The sequence below is a fragment of the Rhipicephalus sanguineus genome, chromosome 8 (genome assembly GCF_013339695.2).
Source record: "Rhipicephalus sanguineus isolate Rsan-2018 chromosome 8, BIME_Rsan_1.4, whole genome shotgun sequence".
Classification (NCBI taxonomy): domain Eukaryota; kingdom Metazoa; phylum Arthropoda; class Arachnida; order Ixodida; family Ixodidae; genus Rhipicephalus; species Rhipicephalus sanguineus.
Genome location: NC_051183.1, coordinates 30,951,135 through 30,976,231, shown reverse-complemented (window position 1 = coordinate 30,976,231; position 25,097 = coordinate 30,951,135). Strand labels below are relative to the sequence as shown.

Below are 25,097 nucleotides of genomic sequence, written 5' to 3'. Positions count from 1 at the left end.
CATGCTAGAAGTAAGACAAGACGCGCGTAGCGTTCCTAGCTCTTCGCGTTCCACGACGCGAGGTCCGTAGCATGCCAAACGAACGCCAACGGAACGCGATCGTGCAAGTGCTCCGGCTTCACATCGCCTCATGTTCCCCTTTAGCGGGAAACGGTGTAATTTTTTTTACCAAAAGTATGCCTGGTCGTGCATTTTCCAAAAAAGGCTTGTGTAGCGGCACGCCCTCGCTCCCGCTTACAGCGACACGAATTCCAGGCGGTGCGCTCTGTGCACACCCGCTTACAGCGCCCGCACCGTGTGGCGCAATACGCGGGAAATAAAGATCATGTTCTCTCTCCATTGTTCATCGTGTGCTAACATACATTCCGCTGCTCGCCTATGCACGTCTGCCTGTAGGCAGTGTATATCGCGTTCCCACAGCTGCTTTTGATTATAATTCATAACTCTTGATTCATTGGCATGAAATGTAACAATGATACAGTGACAATGATAAGTGGGCGTTTCGTAAGCAGGGTAGTTAGTGCTAAAATGTGCTGAAGGAATCGCTGAAAAGTGACTTGCAATCTTCCATTTAGTCCTACGAATTTAGCGATCCAGCTATGGTTTGATATCGCATATCCTAACGGTGCAATCTAATGTGTGTACTTGTGCTATGTTACAATTATTCTGCTATTACAATTAATTTCTTAACAGGACGTTTTCAACAGCATACACGTTCCTGGCAAAGCAAAAAGGTGTCTGCGCATGCTTGCTCAGGATCTCGTCTGTCCGCAAAATATGCCAACGCGAAGGCATAGTTCAAGCACTCGCGAAAGTGCATGGATGCCACAGTGCTACGCTTTCTTCGGAATAAGTGCAGAAAGCCTTTTAATTGATCAATGCGCCTACCAACTGGCTCAAAGGTATTCAAGACATTCGAAGCCATTGTTCCATTTTTTCATAAATGTCTCCTGTAGACTCGGAACTTACAGCTGTTCGAATGTAATTGGGAAGTCATGATCGGGCCACCAGTACTCTGCCACTCCTCATAGTAACAATCTGACATTATAGTGGTCGACGATAAAACAAAACTTTCTTAGCGGTCCGCAAGAAGAAGACTGAAATTGGACCATTCATAAAATTAAATCACAGCAACAGCGGCTCACCAATGTGCAGTGTGTTGTTATCATTTCGCAAGTATTACGGTGATGGCGATAACATCAAACTATAATCGGCTACAGCTCAAGCAGGCACGAGAGGCCCCGCCCAGATGATCAAAGCGCGTCAGCCACTTGCCTGGGCAGTAAAAAATAATGTCCATGTACTCGCTGATGTTTGCTATGACAAGACCGCTGGCTTATGACATCAATCTAGAGGGTGCGCTCATCAGTGCAGGCTTGTGTTCGCCTGCATTTGCGGTGTAAATGCTGCTGCCTTTTAAAGTTCCGAGAGAAGGACCTGTTCTTTTCTGGAGTGCTGCACGGGAGTGCACATGCTGCCGCACTGCCGAGGCAGTGCGTTTTTGGGGGGTCACGCATATCTACAACAGCCCAGAGGGAATTATGGCGGCACACAGGGCGCCTTCATTGAAAAGTTGCGTAGTAACAGGAAAGAAAGGTCCACTCACATTACGTATCCAGGAGGGCAGGCACAACCCTTGACGCACTGCATTGGACAGAACGTTGGAATCGGATGACCGCACGTCAGTGGACATGCGGTTTCGCACAGGTTGTAGTCCATGCGCCTATATAGCTTGCACCTGTTACACTCGGCCCTGGGAACGCACTGATTCCAGGCGTTTCGCACGTAGCCCGGCTTGCAGATGCACTTCCTGCGCTTCCACCTCAACGAAGGCCGGGTGAGCATGGGCCTGCAGAAGCGATCTCGTCGTCGCCATCGTCTGACGGCTATTTCCGTGTTGCTGCATTTCACTGGACCTCTGCCTGTGAGCGGGACATGCAATTTTCTTATTTACATTTGCCCTTATTTTATTTATTACATTTATTCTTATTTTTTCCTCATTTGGCGCCTGCAAAACATCGGGCAGGGCTATTGCACAGCGTGATTACGATAACTAAAAGAGCAAGTAAACGTGCAAGACGAAATATCCTTTAAAATATGACGACAGGCGATGTGAGAAGCCAAAACAAGAAAGCATATAAAGATTGTCTTAAAAATTACCCTGCGGGAAAATTAATAAACATTACAGGGGTATAAAACGTACAAACACAGGCAAATATTTGATCTCTAGGTAATTACTCAACGTGTCCTGGTATGCAGTTCCACAATCCAGCGGTGGCCAACGCAATTTTATTTTAAAAAGTCGATCCAACAATTACACATGTATACGTTCAGTACATGACTTTTCCTGCATGGTGATTTGTCACGGCTTCTTCTGTGAGGCATAATGCGATGAGTTGGAGAGAGAGCGGACAAGTTTCTAAGAATCAGTGTCACGTTGTTTAGAAAGACAATAGCACTCTGCTCAGGTGTAGCGCTGAAGCACGTTACGGTTTAACTTTTGCTGCTTTACGCTGTAACATGCAATTGCGGTGCTGTACACTGACATGCTGCAGTTAATTGAACAAGTTATGTTGTAACCTCACCTGAGATAAGACATGCTTTGCCTTTACCAATGATTGCCATGTAAGTCTTTCTGTGCCCAGCTTCTCAGTAATCCCCTCAGCAATTACTTTGTTCATAGTCACCACTGAAAGCAATAGCCACCACTACAACGCAATTGCAGGGGTTAAGAAGAAACTTCAGACTCCCAAATGTAAATGAAGAGTAGAATGACTATTGCAACAGGTACTTGCAGGGTATTGAGCAGTGTCCGAATCGAGGGAGGCAATGTGGAGACAGTGACTGCTCATTCTTAAATTGTTCCCTCAGGGTGCCATTCAGTCTCAAAATCTCAATGCACTACAGTGTCTGTTCTCAGTATCTGTTCTAGCCTAATCGAGAGAGGAGGACGAGCACGTTGCCACCGTCGTAGTTAAACGAAATATTGTAACATACCAGCCCTGGTACCTGCATCACAAAGTGCTGTAGGTACTGGACGTCTTGCGTCTGTACCTTCAATGTGCTCATTGGAATCAGTTTGAACAGAACTATGGACGTACTAGCAAAATGTCAGGGGCCGCCATGTCTTACATTCACCCCTCATGCGTGACTTTTTTCACAAATCGGCTGTAGTCCTGACCTCTGAGCTTTGATAAGACTATTGGCTAAGAACACCTCCAATAACTGGTGCATTTGGCAGTTGCCTGCCCTAAGACGCAATGAACTCTTCGACGCGGTTGTCCACCCCAAAATGTTCGCTATGTTTTCGTGGATTTTGTATGCACTCGCCATGCCACGCCTAGCGCCAAGCTCGGTACCTCAAACCCAGAAGCCTACCTTTGCAGACCTCAATGAGTAACTGAGGCGTCAATGAGTAGTCTCGGATGGACCGGCTTTTTTCTTCGTTTTATCCCCCGTTTCTCCCTCATGCCCTAGTCTAGGGAAACAAATCGAACGGTCTTCTTGTTATCCTCCCTGATTTTCCCTCTCCTGTATTCTCACTCTCTTTCTGACTCTCTCTTATTCGTAATACTTTATTCTGCACTGCAGTGAATCCAGACAACGGGTTTCTCTTGTTAAAAAGACGGGGTGTGCAAACATGGACACAAGAGAGAGGTCAAGACACCACAAACGCTGTCTTTTTGACATGAATACCCACCAACTAGCTCAGCTCTCTCTTCTTCTAACCGTTTCTCATTCTTCTATTTCAGAGCACGTAAACAAACTCAAATTATTTGTCGTCCCAGGTCCTTTGGCGTAATTCACCAAAGCATTGTGCGAAGCACACTGCTTCTCTCAAGCAATGTACTTCGCACAGTGCTTTGCAGAGCTATCACAGTGCTCCTTTGAAGCAGTGTGCTCAGGACACGAATATATCATTGGCAGGCATATGTGATATGCGCACATCTCCAACAAGCCTAGAACATCTGGTAAAAATAAGTCGGAATTGCAAGCTTTCTGTCGCGAAATACCCTCATATGTAATTAAACACACAACCTAATCAAGTTGTTCATTTAAAACACAGCAAGATCTCAGCGCCATCTATTACGAACTTCCCATACTTGCACATGGCGTACTCAAAAAGACAAAGAGGCGGCCTTTAGCCTTGCATCTCATGACGTACTTTTCCACAAGCTTAAATTGTACAATACACAGGCAGCCGTTATAGCCACAACTGAATAAATTGCGCTACATGTTCCACATGAATGGCTAGCATTTAACTAGGGCTTGAATCAGGGATCAACTTCGTGATTAGCCTCAAGCAACTACCGCTTTTATTGTCTTGCAAAATATCAACGATGCCATGAAATCCTGAAGGTGAGTGCGATTGAAGTGCATTTGCCAAGTGCAACTAAAAATGGGGAAGCAAAACGACAGCATAATACAAGCTATTGCAGTTCGCTGTTGTGGCATACATTCACATATTGATGATACTCTTAATCTTGTTCGCTTATACTCTCTACATCCTGGTAGTTGAAGTGACAGTGGGACGTGTCTACAACATAATCGGGAATACTGTCGCACATAACAATGAAATTCAGGTTCGAAACGAATTACAAACATCGAAAAAGCGGACAATCTCGCTATTTTGATAACTAGAAAATGCTACATCAAGTGCGAAGATATTTCCACGCCTTTGCTATGTCCCTTAAGTTAAACCGGCCGTTCTTTTACTTGCACAAAACCAATGCACCTTAATTTAGGTTGTTGTCAACTACTGATAGCAGCCACCCTACTTCGTAAACAAAGTTAAGTTTTATCCTTATATCATAAGCAGTATGACAGGACCTTGGGCTCCCTTCATAGCGTCAGGAGCAAAGATTCCTATCAGATCAGCTACTCTAAATACCTGATACGACATCATATTCGAAAGGACTCGAGTTTTCAATTACAACGGTTCGCAGAGTAGGAACTTTCTTCACACTTCGCATTAGTGGCACTGCTCCGAACTATCCTAGTATGCTTCTCGTCAACATAGGACATTAATGAATTCATCAAAATCAGCTTACTTCTTCTCCTGGCGGCAACGATGACAACCATGCAGATGACAGCAAGGGCTATCACTTTCCAATTCATTTCACTATCTTCGTTCTTATCACGACATCTACAGGTATTTCACGGACAGAAGCTACAAAAGAAAGCGCAGTCGCAGCAGCATGTTCGCTCTGCACACTAGATTAACATCCCCTATTGTTTAACCGCTAAGGACACAGGTTTTTCCTGGCCGTACGAAGGCTAAACGGCGCTATGCTTGCAGAATACCTGACGTGAAATCTGCTGGCCACAAGCTAAACAATGGCTTCGAGTCTATTGCAGCTCGTGGCGCACCGGTGTGCGACCTTTTTCCGCAGCCAAAAAATTTATCGCCGATTTCGCGGTCTCGTATTATGCACCTCTTGTAAGAATAGCGCTTGCGACCGCACCTGCCTTTAAAAAAAACATTCGATCTACATGCATGAGAGTACACGCTAGAGACAAAGAATCCACTGCCACCGGCTATTGCAGTATTTCGGAAAACTTTCACTGTAACAGCAGCAAGTTATTCTTTCAGTGTCCACTGTCATCTTTCTCCCCTGCCTGCTCTACGCAAAATGGCATTACTTTCTTTATAGCAGTTACATTTTTGTTTCCTTTTTTGTAAGGTAGCTGCCGTTACTGCAGGTACAAAATATCTTGCCCCATGTACTGACATTTGCTCACGTAATGCAACATTGCGAGTTCATGACATCCACGCCTTTTTCTAACTTTACGGTTGTTATTAGCCGCAGGGTTTATCTACGAGTCCATTATGTTCAAGAGGCTCACAAGAAGTCTTCGAACAAATTAATCTACTTTAGCTTTTTTTTTTTGAACACGCAGGCTGTTTACATGAAACCTGACGCACGCGAAGGGCATTAGTGTGGTGACGCCTGAGTTTCCTGCATTGGCCGCACACACACACGCACGACGTATTGTTACTGAAGGCAGCGAGATCCTTGTGGTTCAATGCACACAGAAGTTGTCTCAGCGCTACAATTCGCTTGGGAACAAGAAAAATCTGCATACGTCTGTGGTCCGCTTTATTGAGAAACAGGCGTTTGTCTTTTGGTTATTGAGGTAGTATAAGTCTTCTTAGTCAACCCTCTTATTACACTTTTAATGCCTTTTCTGCAAAAGCTGCATCTGCTGCACGGGATGGTTTCTCATAAAGTAGCACCCACGGCTTTCTATGAGGTACCTAAGTGTCACCTTACGTAGTTGAAAAGTCCGCCTAAACTAGAGGAAACTATTTGTTAATCAGGAGTCCATTGACCTCATAATAAAATAATAGTAATATCTGGTGTTTAACGTCCCAAAACCACGATATGATTATGAGAGAGGCCGTAGTGGAGGGCTCCGGAAATTTCGACTACCTGGGGTTCGTTAACGCGCACCTAAACCTAAGTACACGGGCCTCAGACATTTTCGCCTCAATCGAAAATGCAGCCGCCGTGGCCGGGATTCGATCCCGCGACCTTCGAGTCAGCAGTCGAGCGCCATAACCACTACACCACCGTGGCGGGGCGACCTCATAAGTGCTTATTTTCACTTGTTACTTAGAAATGTGTGGCCACAAGCAACCTCGTACGAATCGTTCTTTGAAAACAGCTCCAAACACACAGAAATGGAATAGTACTGGCCCTGCGCTGAGTACCAACATGTTTATTAGTTACTACACAAATGCAAATTATGAGTAAAATGCCAAGATGGCGAGTTATCACCGAACGTATCTTCACACCATAATGTGAAACCTATGTAAACATATAATATAAAATACAAAACTAAAGTAATTGTGTTACTGCTCTGTGATGTCGTTAATAATAATTTTTGGGGTTTCACGTCTCAAAACTACGATATCATTATAAGGGACGCCGTAGTGGAGGGCTCCGAAAATTTTCACCATCTGGTGTTCTTTAAAGTGTATCTCAATGTAGGTTCACGGGCCTCAAGCACTTTGCATCCATTGAAATGTGGCCTCCGTGGCCGGGATACGATCCCGTGACTTTAGGGTCAGCAGACCGCCTTGGCAGGTCTCCAATGCCGTTATACGCAGGATTAGTTCGCATGCATTATGCGCAATTGCGTTTTAAATGTACCTTGGCGTGCCACCTTGTATAAAGTAAAACCTCGCTGATACGATCACGGCTCGTATGAATTTCGGGGTCACAAGCGATGTTTCCGCTCACATTGCGGCGATTGGAAGTTCCGCTCTTGTGATTTTTAGGATATGAAGACATGCGCCTTGCCGCAAGAAGGACGATAATCCAAAGGAGCGCCCGAAAGTCTACCATAAATAAAAACGTTGTCATGCAAAATGATTGACAAGCGGTGCGTGGTCGGAGACCTCACTTCGGCGCAGAATTGTCGCTTGGACTACCCCATGAGATCACTTGTGTTCCTCTTATTGAAGAGTGTGTCGGCACAGTGAGCGTCAAGTAGTTGCCGCCTGTGCTCACGCGCGCTTTAGTTTTTCCGTCTTCGTTTTCTGTCTATGACTAGACAAAAGGTGACGACGCGTTGAATAAACAGTGGTAAAGAACGGAACGGCTTCAGAGAACGTTGGCTTATGAACACTGCGATGTGTTTCATCCTTATCTTTATCTTTAACTGCACGCGAAACACAAGCTCCTTCAACCAAGGGCAGTGTCAAGGGGCACGTGGATTGAACGTACAGCGACGCCACATTATCTGAGCACCTGACGTTATGTGCTTCTGGTGGTGTCGGTTAACAGGGACAAGATTATAGAGACGGGACGTAATCAGCATGACTGCGTGGCAAGGGGCCGGCGCCTAATCGCATGAGCCGGGCTACAGAAACGGGAGTTGTAGTTCAACTATCTAAACAGTCACGCATGCTTGCACGCCATGTGTCGTCTCTGAGCACATCAGTCTCTGGACGGCTCTGAAGACACGGCCGTGAGCCCAATAGCTGTTAAAGAAACTGTAGTGATGAGAAATGCCTAGCGGTGCAGCCACATCCTCAGTCCTCCGCAAAACACGAATTTGAGCCTGGCTCTCGTTTTCTTGCTGTTACTAGTCCTCAGTTTTCTCAGTTTTAGCAGCCTGTTACCAGTACATTGTTACAAGCCTTCGCTGCTGTTATTCAGACGATGCATACGTTGTCTAACCATTCGACCCTTTAATACTTAAGTCGAGGTGCTGGGTACAAATTCAGTGTCCGCTGCGGTAAAGAAATGGTACCCACCTGATTGGCTCTTCCTGTGTTCTTCCGGATGGTGGTGCCCGACTTCTCAGTTTCTCTTCTTGCCTAATTTTCAAGAGCGGAGCTATTTAAGCTTTCTGTTGCGCCGTGTAGTGCGACCAGAAACTATCATCATAAGTAGAGTAGAGTAGAGTAGAACCTCTAACATTGGCACACACCCACGCTGGGGGATTGGCCAAGAACCTGATAGTTTTTAAAATCTAATTGTTAAAGTAAAGCGTAGATTTTTTTCTATTTAAGAGGAAAGAAATAGGCACGGGCTCTCTTTGTCCTCCTCTTCCTCTGAGTCATCTTCTTCATCTTCTTCGCTCCCAAGACACGTGCGCTAATTTCTCTAGCGTGGGATGGAATAACTGTGATGGTTAAAAGAACGAGTACCGAGAGAGAAGGAAAAAGAAAAAGGGAGAGAAAAAGTGGAAGGGGCGTACTATAACTGAAGGAGCCAGCTAAATCAGTTTTCTTTATTGCGGTATCTCTCAGACAAATCTTTTTTTTTTGTTGTTGTTGTTGCGGCCCCTTGAGGTGGTACTCCGGCTGGCTATGTGCTGCTTGCAACACCTCCTCTTGCTGGCAAATATACTCGTAGAAGTTGTAGCACTTCACGCGCAACTTCAGCTAAAGTGACTGAAGCCCTTCGCAGAATCCGCTAATCTAATAATAATAAATGTTGTGGTTTAACGTCGCAAAACCACGATACGATTAGGAGAGACGCCGCACTGGAGGGCTCCGGAAATTTCGACCAAACAGGGTTATTTAACGTGCACCTAAATCTAAGTACACAGGCCTCAAACATTTTTGTCTCCATCAAAAATGCGGCCATTGCAGCCGCGATTCGATCCCGAGATCTGTGGGTAAGCAGTCGAGCGTCATAACCACTAGACCACCGCGGTGGGTAGCAACCGCTAGCACTGCAACAGGTGCGAACCTCGTGTTCCGCAGCGTGTTGAATTTCGTAATTTTTTAGGGGCGAAGCTCCTTATAGCGGCACCCGTTCGTCCCTCGTAGCGTAGTATGTAACCAGTCTTACGCTTTGACCTGCAAGGTGGTGCCGGTGGGAGATTTTTCCTGTGCGTTGTTGAACAATAAAAAATTCGCAGCGTTAGCTAAAAGCCGACTTCTTCTGTCTCTCATTCCCATTAGCAGCCATTCTTTACCTCCAAGGTAGTGCCTGATGAGATTTCTCCTGTGCGTGATTAAACAATAAACATTTTGTTCAAAACGCCGTTGATTGATGAAATAAACCAACAAAAGACGCCAGATGTTTTGTAAAAGCAAAACGAAAGAACGCCAGATGTTTCTAAAGCAAAACGAAAAGACGCCAGCTGCTTAACGAAAGACGCCAGATGTTTTCTAAGCAATGGTTTTCTAAACAATGAAAATTCACAGCGTACATGTAAAATTAAAGTGCGCTGCAAGTCGTCATAACTTATCGAACCTTTAGTATAAACGCGCCCGATCTCACGTCGGTGATGATGTACTGGGCAGAATTCACGGAAGATTCACGGTTTACCGATGAACCTCCGCAGCTTCGCCCACTCATCATCATTCACTCCGTGGATATGCTGTGATTTTTATGTATGCGCTTGCCGTCACCCAGTTTGCAACTTGGCCCTGCCACATGGCGCCGACGCATAGAAAAGTCGCCGCCCGCGTACGCCGGTTAAAGATTTGGGCGGCTGTATACGTGTGGGTTGCAGAACAAAAGTCGGAGGCGTTCACGCAGCTAGGCCCGGCCGTCGTCCTCGAAAAAGCGCAAAAATCTGTCACGTGGGCCGACACGAGCGATAGAGACGGTGCTTCAGCAGCATCTGCACTGAGAGCGGCCGATATTGCGCGATTCGATGTCATTACGAGATTGAGTCAGAGTCGGCATACTGACGCATTTAAAACATTTCCGCGAATTGACGGCAACGCAGTAGGATGTCTGTCATGACCTTTCGCATCATTAACACATACAAACGTCTTCGTCTAGAACGCGTAATTTTATTTCTTATGAATGATCCGGTTAAAAGACTTGCGCCAAATAAGATCTATCACACATTTCGACCGAGATAATTTCAGGTTTTTATACATTTACCGAGCGCACTTAAACTGACGAAGGTGTGCAGTCCGTGCCTGTTTGGAGGGTGCCTGGTAAGGCATAGATCTTCGAAATAGTTCAAAACCGGCTCCATGCACAGTGCCCGGCACGGGAGTTCCTATGTGTGCTTATTGCCACACTGTCAGCAACGGGACAGCGAAGCCGCTCTCCCATATTAGAAACGTTGCTGCAGCAAACTATTAACATTTCATTCTAAACACAGATTTCTTCCGTACCAGAGCAGATGACACTCCCAGTCATTCATCTTGTGTTGCAAACTCAGCCGTTTAAATGACAGTATACTGCCTCCTCATAATTGAATACTCAGTACTCTAAATTATCCGAAAACAATTTTGGATGCGAAGTATCTTAAAGGGGTCATGAACCACTTTTCCAAGTAATGATCTAATGGCCTCAGTATCGGAGTGTACTGCCTCCCGAATCGATTGCCGCAAAAATTTCTCGAATCCGTCAAGAATCAGCGGAGTTACGGGGGTTTGGCGCACGCTCCCAGCGCTTTCTCTCTTTTCTCGTGCCGACGAGCGCACTGGAAGCTAGACAGGGAGGGATGGCATGGGGGAAAGAAGTTACGCCAGCGCGCGTCATGAAACGCGATCGCTCTCCCGCTGTGATTTGCTTGCGCGAGTGCGGCGCCGGCAAGTGGCGGCATTCCGCGGCAAGAAGCGCATCTGATCCGAACGCCGCTCTCGATTTACGTCGGCTATCGGCCAATAAGCATGCTATGTCTTTGCGACGTACAGCGGACAGACGCCCCGCCCACCGACGAGAGTGAGAACCGGCCTCTGTTTGAAAAGAGGGTGCCTGGGGAAACGGCAACTTCGCGCTCCGCTTGTGGCCATTACGCGGCGCGCACGACTGTAATATTTGGCAGAGCAGTTCATAGCCGTGTCAGCTTTCCGCAGGATGTGTTTTTTCAATCAGCCCAAGGGGTGCTTCATGACCCCTTTAAGGCGGAGCTCAATCCGGTGGTGGTGGTGGTGTGCGGCGTGACCACCCTTACTGCGCATGCGCATACCCTCTCCACACACCTCCTCTCCACTCCCCATCACCATTCCCCATGTCCTCTACCCCTCCCCATTGCCCCTCTCCACTCACCTTCTCCCATACCCCTCTCCACTTCCCCCTTTCCACTCTTCCTCTGAAACGCGGGCTAGACATGCCGAAATTCTCTCCTGCGCAACGCCGCGATGAGCACGAGCGCATGCGCGTCCCCTCCCCTTCTCTCTCCGTTCCTACGCTGCCCCCCTCTCGCCCGCCTGTCGACCGCGTTCCCCGCTCGCCCTGTGAGAATTAACGGCCAGGCTAGATGGAAGATACGACGCGCGTAGGGCCCTCTTCAAGTTCCACGACGCGAGGTCGGTAGCATGCCCAACGAACGCCAACGGAACGCGATCGTGCAAGTGCTCCGGCTTCGCATCGCCTCATGGTCCCCTGAGATGGTGTAATTTTTTAACTGGACGATCCGGAACAAACCTGGGACATGTAGCTGTCCCGACAGGGACGGCGTGGGACTCAGGACGCTGTCTCAAAAGTCGGGACAGTCCCGTGAAATCCGGGACCGTTGGTAACCCTAAGCAAACGGCGCAGGCGCCACAAAAACCACAGACTGCACGGCTGTGTACCGGATGCAGACTCTACGTGCCACGAACGCTCTCACCCTCACCGCTAGCAGCCACGGGATCCGCGGATCGCGTTTGAGTCGCCCAGCACTGTACAACGCCGGCGTCGTTGAGGTAACTTTTGTAAACACATCGTATATATAAGTCCTATATCAACACTGCTAATGGCATATTAACCTTTGCGCGTGCGTTTCATCGCTTGTGATCTACAACACTTATGTTTACAGGACAAAAACTACATCACACATGCATTTAAAATTCACTTAAGAAACATTTCTGTTCCTGAAATAATATAGACAAGTGCTATACTCACATGATTTTACGAGAATCGTATCTACTTCCAGCAGCTATGTAAGTATTTACTAAGCAACAAAGACATATCTCTTATCTTTTGCTTTGCGTTTGCATGCTGTATTCACGAGCTCAACATTCCATTTTCACATTACGCTTGTATACTCGGTTTTGGGCTGATTAATTTTACATGTATTTGACATATTTCTTTCAGGCGCTTCCATACGCCAGCGGCATTGTATAACTCCTTGAATATATTCAAATATTCTGTCACGAACGAAAAACCTTCGGCCCTGTAAATTGATCTGCACACGAAAACTTCACTCTTCTGGCGTTTTTCTTCCTAACTTGACTTGTAATAATAATACTATCTGGCATTTTACGTGCCAAAGCCAAGATGTGATTATGAGGCACGCCGTAGTGGAGGGCTTCGCAAAATTTTGACCGTATGGTGTTCTTCAACGTGCACTGACATCGCAGAGCACACGGGCGTCTAGCATTTCGCCTTCATCAAAATGCGACCACCATTACCGGAATCCAACACGCGACCTTTTGGTCAACATCATCTGCAACTTGCCGCCTTTTCTTGGCTGGCAAATCAGACGATGTTTTGGATCATCTTCTTGCTATTCATGTATCTTTGCAGTCTACCTGATTGACATTGCAATTCATCCTCTTTCCCCTCTGGAGAGTAGTTTCAGTTAGCAAGTTTTACAGGGGTGGCTGCGTTCATTTAATTTTTGAAAATATGTACTGCGCTACCTCTTCCTTCACGGCTGACGCTGTTGAGATTACGGCTTTACATCAAAACATGCGTGTAGGCTTCGTGAATATCAGCAACAGCCTTGGGTCAGCATCATTTGTCGTCAGTAACAGTGTAGAGTAGTTAACATGGACACAAAAGAACACATGAGACGAAAAGCGAACGCCATTTTGCCGTGTTACTGCGCTACAATTTGTTACTGATGCCCCAGCAACAGGCCCATATAGCCGAAATTCTGAAGATAATTTGTTTCCCGCTCTGTTGTTTCGACTTCTTCGATGTTTGTACACACAGTAGCGTGCTGGCAGGCGTTGGTTCTGTCACTGTGACGCCTATTCTGAGCACTGTCCAACTCTGTCACGTTGCCTAATTCGGTCATACTCGTGTTGAGAGCCAAGCCGGGGCAAACGTAGCACGCATTCGGTGCAAGGTGCATTGATCTTGTGATCCGCCTGCAGAGCTAGTATTTATAGCGCTAGTGGATGAACCGAGAATGCAGAGGCTAGAAAAAAAACATGACGGTGCCGTCACGGGTATAATGCTTTATTTACAATATATCAGTTATTCATAACGCTTAAAGTACAAAAAGTCTATAGGAGCTGAAATGCATGACGCTTGAGCCAGCATAGGAAGAATGGCTTGTACATGGATTGGCCTAAACTGTATTATTTCGGCTCCGTCGGACTCTGTAAGGCCTGCAGCCGCTTTGTCGCAAGATAAAAGTCAGCATTCCCACTTCACCACCATGGCCCTTTTTGGCTGACCAATTCAAATCAGCTCACGAGGTTCACAACGAGCCGTTCTTTCGTCGGAAACAAAAGTCAATGCAGAACAATAAACAAAGCCACAGGAGCATACGAAGCCGCGAGCACGAAGACTAGGCAAATTCATGTACTACCTCATAATTCCCATAATGACTGAACGATGGCAGCGCCACACTTCCCTCTAGAAAATGTTGTAGGGAACACTATGCTTACAAAGGCTGGATATTGGCTAACGCCCTATGTTCACAAAATAAATTTTCCCGTAGAAGTCCTGGTATCGCTTGGGGCACATAAACGTCGGCACGCAGCGCATGAGGCCTCCTTCGTATAGCTTTGCAAAACCTTTGTTGCAAACGCAGTCGCCGGCCTGACACTGCGTGATGCAGTGTTTGGGCCGCAGTACGTCGCACCTTGGCTCGCAACTGGAGACACACTGCTTGTAACTTGAGTGTTTCGGGCACATAGGAGGACACTTCTTGGCCGACACGCACCCCTTCCTGATTGTCCTGGGATCGCTGAAACCACACAAAAAATCCTTGTCGACATGGCGGTAGATGCGCATTCACAGTATATCAAGGGAAAGGGGTAGGGGTGGTTGGATCGCGGCCGTATTCTGAGGTGATCGCTTTCCGCGACAACTGTCGCTGATACGCGCCGGGCGCGTGGCCAGGAGTGAGCGACAATCTTTTTGGCGCACCGTCTTAATACTTACAGTTCAGTGTAGGAAACTGTAGTTTTAGCGCGGTTGGCATGCACATTGCCGAACTGATGTAACCCGCACACGAAAGAGTGCATCCGGCCCTCTAGTCTCGTGAAGTCTCGCAAAAGTGACGGGGTCGCTGACAGTGATCGTCTCACGATACAGCCCCTGTTTAGCTTTCACACCTTATTTTGCGTTCTTCACTTCATACTGCTCTCCCAACTCTTCGCCGCCTTCCGCATCCCGCTCTAATTCGCAGTTGCGCGCCGCGACGGCGGTTTCAGCGACGACTGAACGGATGCTGAAGACGACGAGCACGTGAGAACTTATGTGCAGTTGTTGCTCGTTCACCACCGGCTGCAGGAAAGCTCCCAGGAAAGTCCCAAAGCGATGGCGCTACCAGTGACCTAATAAGACCGAGGAGGCGTGCTCTCCGGGGTAAGGCAGGTAAGGCGTGATGCTTTGCCTCATCGTAGTTCTTGTTGTTGTCGTGTATAGGACATTACACTTAGGTGTGTCATGTCATGGCGTAGTGGGCACCTAGCAACCTTAAGTGCAGTGTAGGCATTCTAGGACTGTTTAAAACGGCCACTGTTACGCGTGCAGACGTTCCTGTCCTGGCGGGACGGTTGAGGTGTCCACCGAAAAGCGAAGCCTGGCTGTCAACCGGGAAGGCGATGCGAACGGGGCCGAATACGCTATCGCCTTCTACTCTTAGAGGCGAAGCTCAGGCGTCCTTAAAGTTATTTATCTTTGGCAATGTTACGGCTATATTACCTTCGCAAGCCGACCGAACCTGGCTGCCCGAAACAGTGCCTGTATGTTGGTTAACGGCAGAACTTCTTGGTGGCTAGTTGGTGCATGTTGCAGAAGGAATGAAACGCTAATTAAACGAAGACAATGATTTATACGGACTAGCGCTTACTGATTCTTTACTGAAAGAAACACGCAGATGTAGGGGCTCGAAATTGCCTTTTCCACCTGGCATAAACTCGGTCTGTTCGAAAGCTATCATCATGTGAGTTTAAAATGAGACACCGTGTGTTTCATGTTAAATTAACAAACGTTTAAACAATTTCTGAGGTTTTGCGTTTGAGAACCACCACATGATTACGACGCATGCCGCAGGGTATCGCTTCGGATAGTACCGACCACCTGCAGTTCTTTAACGTAGACTAGCGTCGCCCAGTACACAGGCCTCTAGCATTTCACCTCCATGGAAATGCGACCACCGCGGCCGGGGTCGAACGCACGTCTCCTGGGCAAGCACCGTAACCGCCTAAAGGGGCCATGACACTTAAATTTTCGATCATAATCTGGTTTATGTGGGTTGATCGTTGTTCTTTCACAAATAAGCTGGCGAAATTCTAGCGCATTTGGTCTAGCGCTTAGTTTATAAATGAATATTTACATAAGCACGTGAGTGGCCTGAGAGTCGGGCAACACTGGCGCGCTCGCGAGCCGTGACGTAACAAGCAGCTTGCTCTGCGATCGTCTGCATTCCGGCGAACGATATTGCTCCGTGGTTAGCTGCTCGTGATATCGAGATATTTTAGGTTTCTTCAACCTGTAACTGAAATTCAGCAATTTGCAGCGGCTGAAATTGTGGTAGAAAACGACGGCTCCGCTCCGTGCAGGCCGTGACGCCACGGACGCCATCACAAAATCGCCGGCGGTGGCCGGTGTTTATAGCGTCTTGTTGCACTGAAATATTCTTTTACAGCCCACTTTTGTTATATGTATTGGCATAACAGACCCCCAACTTCTTTTTTTTCACTGAAAACCACTAATTGTTGGCGACCCTGACATGGCGCATTTAATCACCGCGGAGGCCCAGTAACGACTTTTAAAAAGTCGCTGGAGTTTGCTGGGGGCTAAAACCAACAGTGTTGCTGAGGATCGCGCATGCTAATCTGCAGCAACAAGTAATTTTATTTTACTTTTCTTTTTTGCATGCCGCCACTGCCCTCTGCAATACCCTCGGGCATTGACAGCATAAATAAGTAACGAAAAGGCGAATAAATAAATAATCAATATCTTTCTGAATTCGGGCCTGCCGGAGGTATTTTTTTTTTCGTTTTTTTTTTACACGTCACTAATTGGTGTGTCCCTGATTCATGCGAACTTACTGTAATAGCTTTCCCATCTCACCATTCATTGTCTGATTTTTCTGGAATTAAGGATATAATAAATCAATGAAGAGTTAATTGCTCAATTCTTGCTAAATTTCCGACTAAAGCACCAGCAACTAGTCGATATCTGTCCATCGCGCATTCCCGTGTTCTATCAGTTTGACATTTCTTTGTTTTCATGTCCTGTGGCTACGGGTTTGTGGTATGAACGACCTGGTCGAAGGATCAGCCGTGATAAATCCACGTTGTCAAAATCATTGTCAATAATTACATCATAGTTCGAGCCTGTAACACTCCAGGAAATACCAATTTTCCACCATGTTTTGCCTGACTTGTCTCTGGTACCTCTCCTAAAATCGCCATTCAAGACTGTAAAGATTAATTCATCATTAAAGTGACGCAGTTAGTTACGAACATGAGACTAAGAGTTCGCTGGAAGAAAGTATAATGAGCACATGCAAGACAGGCGACATTAGGGATTAGTGGGAGAGGTTTCCGTACTGCAGATAGAATATGATGATGATGATACTCACATCACGAATCCTGGAGGACATGCACAACCGCGAACGCAGTGCACGAAACAGAAGAACGGGATCGGCTTGCCGCAGGTCAGCGGGCAGTCCGTCTCACACACGTTGAAGTCCATGTGCGGCAACTCCTTGCAGCTGTCGCAGTCCTGGTGCCTGATGCACTGGCCCCAGGCGTTGCGGACGAATCCGCGCTTGCAGACACACCACCGCCGCGCCCTCAGCAACGAGGGCCTCGTGATTCGAGGGCTGCAGAACCGCTCTCTTCGAGGCATGAACCTCGTGGGCCTCTCGTTCCGTCCGCAAAGCCGGGGCCTGCCTGTAAATTCAAAGTTGCATCATAATTCAGTGCGAAAACAACATTACCGTGTAGTGAACAAATTGAAGCCGAAATTAGGGAATTATTTTGGTGTTAAGAATTGCGTCAGTTTGTCTCAGCGCCAGACAACAACGCGTGTTTGGCTGTTGAAGCTCATGCATACGTGGTGCCCTTATGAAAGGGGCCCTGCAACACTTTTAACACGAAAGTATTTTGTGCCGGGGTCCACCACGCCTCCACTGACGCATTTCCGTCACGGATATGACTTTCTAAAATATAAAGAATAAGATATGGCAAAGAAAAAACTAGAAGAAAAAAACTGGACCACCTCCCCGAAGAGAACCCTGATGGGATGCGAAGCAGCAGCGTTGCGCACGGGTGGCGTCACGGGTTCAACGGTGCTAACGCGGGTGCTGCAGTGAGCGCTGGAAGATTCGTTGGAAGCGAAACTCGGTGTAGCGTTTGCTGGTGTAAACGTTTGTTTGAAACGCAGACACGGGAGGCGAGCGGGCGTTGGAGCCGGCAGCTGCGCGCGCTCCAGCGGGTGAGAGAGAGAGTGACGAACGCGCGCACCTGCGAGGGAAGCATGACGTCAACGCCCAGCTGCGGCGTGACCTACTTGGCACCGCTCCAACACCTACGCCGAGGGAAGCGCGTTGCCTCGCGTTTGTGCGGACGGAGGGACAGCGTTACACAGGCTAGTGAAAGAGCAGCTACGCATCTAAAAGTTCCGTCACCGGGAGTCGAACTTACGACCCCTCGATCCCCAGCGCGCAGCACGAAACGACTCCGCCAGAGACAGCACATTCTTCGACATACTAGCGGCGTTCTATTTATATACACCATTTGCCGGTGGCTGTACTCAGAGATCGCGGTACATCGGCGTGTTTTCGTTATCACTAGCGAGATGGCGCGAAGGGCTCGAACGGCGGAACGGCGCGCGTCGCCTCACGCGTTGAGATGAGCGGGCGCCTCTACAGGGCGTGGTCGTGCCTGCGCGCGCGCTTATCTTGTACGTCTTGCGCTGTCACCACAAGTTTGCGCTGAAGTTTCAGAGAGCACGAAGGTCGCTTCGCTCACCTAGCGGCCGCTTTTGCGAAAGCAGCGCGCTGCTCACCAACAAATAAGTTACAACTGTGACAGTTCGCGTTCATCCTGTGTATACTTGTGCGTTCGTTTCGTGCGTCCTCCTTTGTATTTGACCAGCGCACTTTAGCTGTCAAGCTGTGACAGTTGCTAGTTCGCGCTCATCCTGTGTATGTTCGTTCCGTGCGTCCTTTCTGTTTGAGCAGCGCGTTGCAAGTTTCGAGCTGCTTGCGGTTCTTCAAGTGACATTACAACTTGTTGCTATAGCATTCATTCCTTCGCCCTCGGAGTGAAACAATCCACAACAAACGCTCAACTACGTCTGTGAATACACGTTTTACTTTCGTGTTATACCGATTCCTATGATAGAGAGATCAACCATGTTTTTTTGAACATGGTGAGAAATCGCTTCTTACGGAACCCGAGTCTCCTGAGAACACCTGAATAAGCATTAGAGCGCGGCACGGAGCCTGGAATTTCGAATTACTTCTCAAAATCAGCTAGAAATCGCTCGCTGTTCTCTCGACAAATGATGCTATAAACCCAAATGGCAGCGCCATAAACCCAAAGTCAACGGCCATTGTCTGATGTGAGCATCGTGAGCTGCATCGTTACCGCGGACGCCGCAGGATGGCGCCACGTGCCCGTGCTCCCACTCGCGCTAGCACTGAAAGTGACCCGGGCGTTCTAAGAAAAAAATCACGCAAGCTCATGAGACGCGGTGATTAACGGACGTCCCTTCTTGCCCCCTTGTCCCCCCCCCCCCCCCGGTTGCTTTCGGCGCACTCGCCTGTACGAAAGAAACGAGAAAGCGCTTAAAGCGTGCGACAAATGCCTGAAACTCCGCTCACGCTTGAAGAATTCCACTTTTTTTTTTTTTGCTTGAGACGATTCGTCACTCATTAAACTTCTTTAATGAAGCCATTCGATGATTACTTCAAGAAGTGTTGCAGGGCCTTTAGGACAAAAACCCGATATGCCTCATCAGACGCTAAAATTGACCGTCGGCGTCAACACGATTGATGCAGAAAATCATGTGATGACGTCGCATAACTGGAAGTCATTATGACTTCACGTGATGGCCTCATCACATGGCATCGTCGATTGCTCAAAGGTGAGCCGATCCCGAAGGCGCTGCAAAACCACGGAGGCACAGAAGGCTTCCAATGCCTATCATCCCCGAGGCTGTGCAAAACTACGTTCGATGCAGGAAACTTTCGGGGCAGAAGGGGGGGGGGGGGCATAAGCACATTCGACAGAGAAGAAAAAGATGGATTTCGCGTTCTGATTATGTGAGGCAAATGCCTAAGGGACCATGAGACGTTTTTCTCTTTTTTTGCCACTTTTTTGTGACTGTTCAACTTGTCTGTTATGTCTTTTGCGTCAAATCAGCTACAAGGCGAAAGCGTCAGTACCTTACTTCTCTGAAACACTCGCGAGTTAACTGCAGAGCCTGTCTCATCAGGACGATGAGTAGCACGATGTTCTCTGTTTCCATGTGCCAATTTTAGCTTACGGCAATAACTAACTGACCCTAGGTCGTTTGTTTAAGCGAACGCGTGTATTTCGCGTCCAGGTGTCCTGCTCCGATGACATCAGTTCCCGTTTCCTATGGAAACCAGTTCTCCTTTGCGTCTTTAAATATGCGCAATTCCCGTCATATGCTCGCTGTTCTATTGTTGTTTGTTTTGGTTTTAAAATATAACTCGATGAACTTCTACTTGGTTCCATGTACGTCGCAGCCCAACTTCTACATAAACAAAAAAATCAAGAAAACAGGCCTCCTCCTTTTTAGTGGCGCGGACAACGAGTTGCTCTTGTTTATCTTCCAAACACTTACGGCCGAATCTCCCCAGAGGCACTGCAAATTCTAAAACTCGGTAATAATCAAGAAAAAAGTGTCCATCTGATATGGACACCCGCGCACACACTATCAGAAGGTAGTAATGAGGCGGCACACCGCATGGTTCGAGGGTTTACAGACCGAGCATCTATTAGTGTCGTCTCAGGGAATACCGACGACTGCGATTTGGAAGATAGAATGACCACATTTCACGAAATTACTATACACCATAGTTTGCAGAGGCGTACATTCCCACCGCCTCTCCCGAAATTAAACAAGAAACAGTGTATCGAATGGCGGCAGTTGGAAACCGGATTCTACCCAAGTCCAGCCATCATGCGTATAACTATAGCCATATTTATACACGACAGACAAGTGCAGACATTGCGACTCCAGAGCCACCTTAGAGAATATACTATGGGGATGTCCAGATTTCATAAAAAAAAATAGTCGTGATGCAGCCTTACACAGCGACAGCCTCCGCGCGCGCTGGGAGTCTGCGTTGCTCAGCTCGGACCTGGAGCAATAACTCTGGGCCGTCCAGCGAGCCGAGGAAGCCGCCAAGGGCCAGCAACCCTTGGCCGAAGCCTAGGCGGAATCCAGGCCCATCCACCAATTCGCAGGGCAATCAATAAAGTTAGGTGATCTGACTTACGGTCGAGGACCTACTTCCGGCTTTGTAAATATTCAGAAAACGGCTTTCAGAAAATGCAACTGGGACGAAATAAATGGTTCTGGTTCAAGTTAATGGGCCCTTAAACCACCCAGAGGTCAATATTTAGTTGCGGTATTGTAGTTGTGCGCGAGTCTACAACGAACACGTAACCGGTGCCGCAATAGCGTAGTCACACGGGTTCGGTGATACAAAAGAGGCCCTTCTCGTTTCGCTCTTTCCTTCGCTATGCTCCGTTCATCGGCTCGTCTCTCCTCCTGACCGAGCGCTCCTCCTCACCGAGCAAAGAGCAAGAGCGGCGAGCGCGCGTACCTGTGAGCAGACAAGCAGCTATTTTGGATGACGAGCAAAAGAGAATGTTGACGTCACGACGAACGCTGAGGGGCTGAGGATAGCCGAAAAGCGCAGAGAGAAGAAGGGATTGTTTGTTAGAATTTGTGGGGCTCCCGCGGCTCGTAGCGCTGCCAAGTTAGCCATTGTTTATTGTCAGGGCCTTCTGAACTCGATGCGCGTGTTTGCTTGAAATGCTCAAAAAATTACCGCAGGTGGTTTAAGGGCCTTTAAGATTTCAACGTTAAAACACGTGCGCCTTAGCCGTACTGCTTGTGTCATCAGGACAGCCGAGTTAGAAGATGTCCTTTTGTTTCCATGTACCGATTTTAGCTCACCACAACTAGTAACTCACACGATGTCATTGGCTCAAGGTGCCCCTTTAAGAGGGCCTACGGATTGCGTGTGCAGGTGCCTACTCCAATGACGTCAGTTCACTATACTCTATTGCTATGGAAACCACAAATTGTTGCGTCTTTAAACAGGCACATTTCACGTCTTGCGATCGGTGTGCTCTTGCTTGTTTGAGATTTTAAGATTACTGGATGAACTTCTAGCTTGGTTACGCATAATTTTACACAACCATGTTGCAGCTCAACTTCTACATAAACAAACCGAAGCGGCCTCCTCCTTTTTAGTAACACCAGCAACCCGTGAGGCCATTCCTTTCTCTATCCGAGCGCTTCCGGTCTAGTACTTACTTTCGGTTTTCCGAATATTCAGAAAATGTGTTTATAATATAAAACTGGCACGACATCGATAGTTCTGGCTAAACCTAACAGAGCTGAAGATAAAACACATCCTCATTAGCTATATAGTTTGTGTCATCCGGACACGGAGAATGCAAGGTGTTCTTTGTTTCCATGTGACGATTTTAGCTTACAATAAGCAACTCACCCGATGTCGTTTGTTTAAGCCGACCTGCGGCTTGCGGGAGCAGGTGTCCCGTTACATTGACGTCAGTTCAATACACTTTGTTACTATGGAAACCAGTTCGCCTTGTGGCTTTAAATAGACTGCGCTTTCCCGTCATGCCCTCAGTATGCTATTGTTCGGTTTAGATTGAAAAATGACTCGATGAACTATCGTAGTTGTACAGTTCCCTAACATCAGGTAATACATTACTAACGTATAGTAAGTTACTAATCAACTTCGTATATACAAGATGCGGCTTAAACACCCAAGCACGATAACACGCTGGGGTTATCAACGACTAGTACTTGTATGCCGCAAAACTTTGCAAGCACAAAAGGTATTAGAACATTATACAATAAAACGCAGCACCTGCAACACCTTAAAAGACACGCAAGTATTGTGGACTAGCTTAAGACTGCAGAGGCATGCCTCGTAACAATTAGTCTGAGCTTCATATTGCCAAGTCGATGAAGTGCCTTTGTCATCAATATAAATAGAACGCACATAAGTTCAGACACTCATAGTTTGATCTCGCGCAACAAGTCTTGTTTTAACGCAGCCCTTATTGCTATATTAAGATCCGTGACACACCACGATTATTGGCGATTATCAATATGCGATACACTTCAATATGCGATTATCAGATGCGAGCCACGAGTGCGAAGTCATTTCTTGAACAATAATATGAGCTATCAGGGCAATCTGCGACAAAATTTCTGTCTGTAAAATTTCACCTTGTCCTATTTATATTTCGTCGTGTTTTCAGATAACGCTTATCCTGTTAATCCAGTCTAATCTTAAACAATCCAGTCTTATCATCGACAGCTTGTTACCCTAGGTTTAAAGCAAAAGTGAGAATGCTACTTAGGGAAACTTTGACAAATAGATTTTCGAAGCTGACAGCTGGTGTTGAAATACGGGCGTTGTGGTCAAGCAAGATCACCAGGATTATTTTGAAGGTGTGTACTTACGGTGCCTCCTAGCGGTTACAAGCACGATGAGGCAAATGAAAACAAGTGCCAGCACTCTCCACTTCATCTCACTTCTGTAAAGCTATAAATTTCAACTATTCTGACCCCAAAATATAACGGCGCCAAGTGCGTTGCTAACGATTCAGAGTAACAGGTGTACTGATCGCAGTCATTGTTTCCGTAATGCGAGGGCCACCTCTCTACGAGGACGGTGCTTAAAGTCCCAGCCTAAAGTTTAAATGCGGCTTCCGCTGCCCTGAAACAATGGTGGTGCCATTTCTTTATTTGTTTTCGAGAAGCCGACTTAGAGCCTGTGCGCTGCCAAACAGCGTTACAGATTACTTTCGCAAACCTTTCGAACGATAGGGGCACATAAGGTTCCTGCAACAATGCCACTGTTCTCGGAGTTTTACCTCTAAGTGCCTACTAACGCTCCCGTGTTCGTTCTTCTTCGGCCGCCAAAACGTAAATAGCTCCCAGATTGTTACGTCAGCAAGTTTGCGCAACACGACGAACGCAATTGCTACTGCAGATCCAATGACTGACAATTGCATGAGTGAACCTACTGTCTGCAGTGGAGGGTCCTTAGCCCGTCCACATTGTCCCTTCATTTCTCTATTTTGTGCAGGACATGGGCACTGAGAGCGTGAGATGGCGACAATAAAATAGCTGGGAGTGGTATAGTGCTGGCAAAAAATGAGTATTCCGATCCCACTTCCTTACGAACCACGAGATCTTGCGTCTTTGTGTCCATATATCGACCTCTTAATTTAACGCGTGGCCTGCGTGATTCTTGTCAAAGTTAAGGAGGTTTTTTTGTACAGGTAAACCCCTTCAATGTATCAAAAGAAGTACCAGTTGTTCTTCGGTGTTCTTCTATTGTTCTGTTTCCGTGTACTTAGAATAAAGGGAGACATATATTTTAAGATTGCTTAGATTGATTGTTTACCTGCACTAGAGTCTACTGCTTTCTCGGCACCAATAAGCGAACCTTTTGCCTCGAAAGCATCCCCCGAAAGTCCATGGTGCCGCTGCTCGATTTGAATCAGCGGCGCCTAATGGAGGACTTAACGTCACCGCTGCCGATTTCAGTGAATCAGCGGGCGTCTGAGCTGCACGACGGAAGTATTTAGCAAAAACTGCCTTACGATATGCTTATTTCTTGTGTCGTCAAAATTTACGTAATTCACTTTTCATCTGTAGGCCGTAGTAGTAATTGGGCAATTGAAATATATTATTTGACATCCCCAAATGTCGTGCTCACCGAGCACGACAGAGGGCGTCACTACAATTTCGCATTTTCGTAGTTTTCTCGCTAACAAACAACTTATTCCCCCCAGGAATGGGTAATTCGTTGTTACACAGGACTCGTCTTTCAGTCTAGCTCAAATTAATTGGAACTAACAGAAAAGAAAGCCGATGAAAGTATAAGGGATGTTATTTGTATTGATCATGATGTAAATGTGAAGGCAGTAAAGTGGACGAAAAAATAACCTGCTCCAGGCAAGGACCGAACCTGCGATCTTAGAATAACGGGTTCGATGTTCTACCACTGAGCTACGGCGGCAGTCGTCCACCCGTCCACTTTATGGGGTATATATGTGCATTTAAGCCCAGGAGTGAGGCAGAAAAAGTTTGTTCCACATTCGCCATAAAGTGGACGGGAGGATGACCGCCGCCGTAGCTCGGTGGTAGAGCATCGGACGCGTTATTCGAAGTTCGCAGGTTTGGTCCCCGCAGGCGGAAAAATCTATTTGTCTACATTACTTTCTTCGGACT

General features: G+C 47.1%; 2 protein-coding genes across 2 annotated transcripts in view; both read right to left on the bottom strand.

Moving 5' to 3' along the window:
* Nucleotides 1–5,276, bottom strand: part of LOC119401643 (zonadhesin) — a 7,463-nt gene extending 2,187 nt beyond the window's left edge. The window contains exons 1-2 of the mRNA XM_037668551.2: nucleotides 5,052–5,276; nucleotides 1,607–1,922 (exon numbers count right to left, since the gene is read on the bottom strand). Of these exons, the coding sequence (XP_037524479.1) occupies nucleotides 1,607–1,922; nucleotides 5,052–5,118 (383 nt within the window). The 5' untranslated portion in view covers nucleotides 5,119–5,276. The remainder of the gene's footprint in view (nucleotides 1–1,606; nucleotides 1,923–5,051) is intronic.
* Nucleotides 5,277–13,616: 8,340 nt separating this feature from the next.
* On the bottom strand, nucleotides 13,617–23,562 carry LOC119401642 (serine protease inhibitor swm-1). The gene is made up of 3 exons (XM_037668550.2): nucleotides 23,319–23,562; nucleotides 17,188–17,500; nucleotides 13,617–14,337 (listed from the first exon to the last, which is right to left on the bottom strand). The coding sequence occupies exons 1-3, from the start codon at nucleotides 23,383–23,385 to the stop codon at nucleotides 14,052–14,054; spliced, it is 666 nt and encodes a 221-aa protein (XP_037524478.1). The 5' UTR covers nucleotides 23,386–23,562; the 3' UTR covers nucleotides 13,617–14,051.
* Between the last annotated feature and the right edge of the window lie 1,535 nt (nucleotides 23,563–25,097).

Excerpts from the sequence above, each read along its gene's own strand:
- LOC119401642 (XM_037668550.2), bottom strand. The coding sequence starts at position 23,385 with ATGAAGTGGAGAGTGCTGGCACTTGTTTTCATTTGCCTCATCGTGCTT. Across the intron at positions 17,501-23,318 it reads TGTAACCGCTAGGAGGCACC|GCAGGCCCCGGCTTTGCGGA; the intron begins GTAAGTACACAC and ends TTGAATTTACAG. Across the intron at positions 14,338-17,187 it reads TGTCCTCCAGGATTCGTGAT|CGATCCCAGGACAATCAGGA; the intron begins GTGAGTATCATC and ends GTGTGGTTTCAG.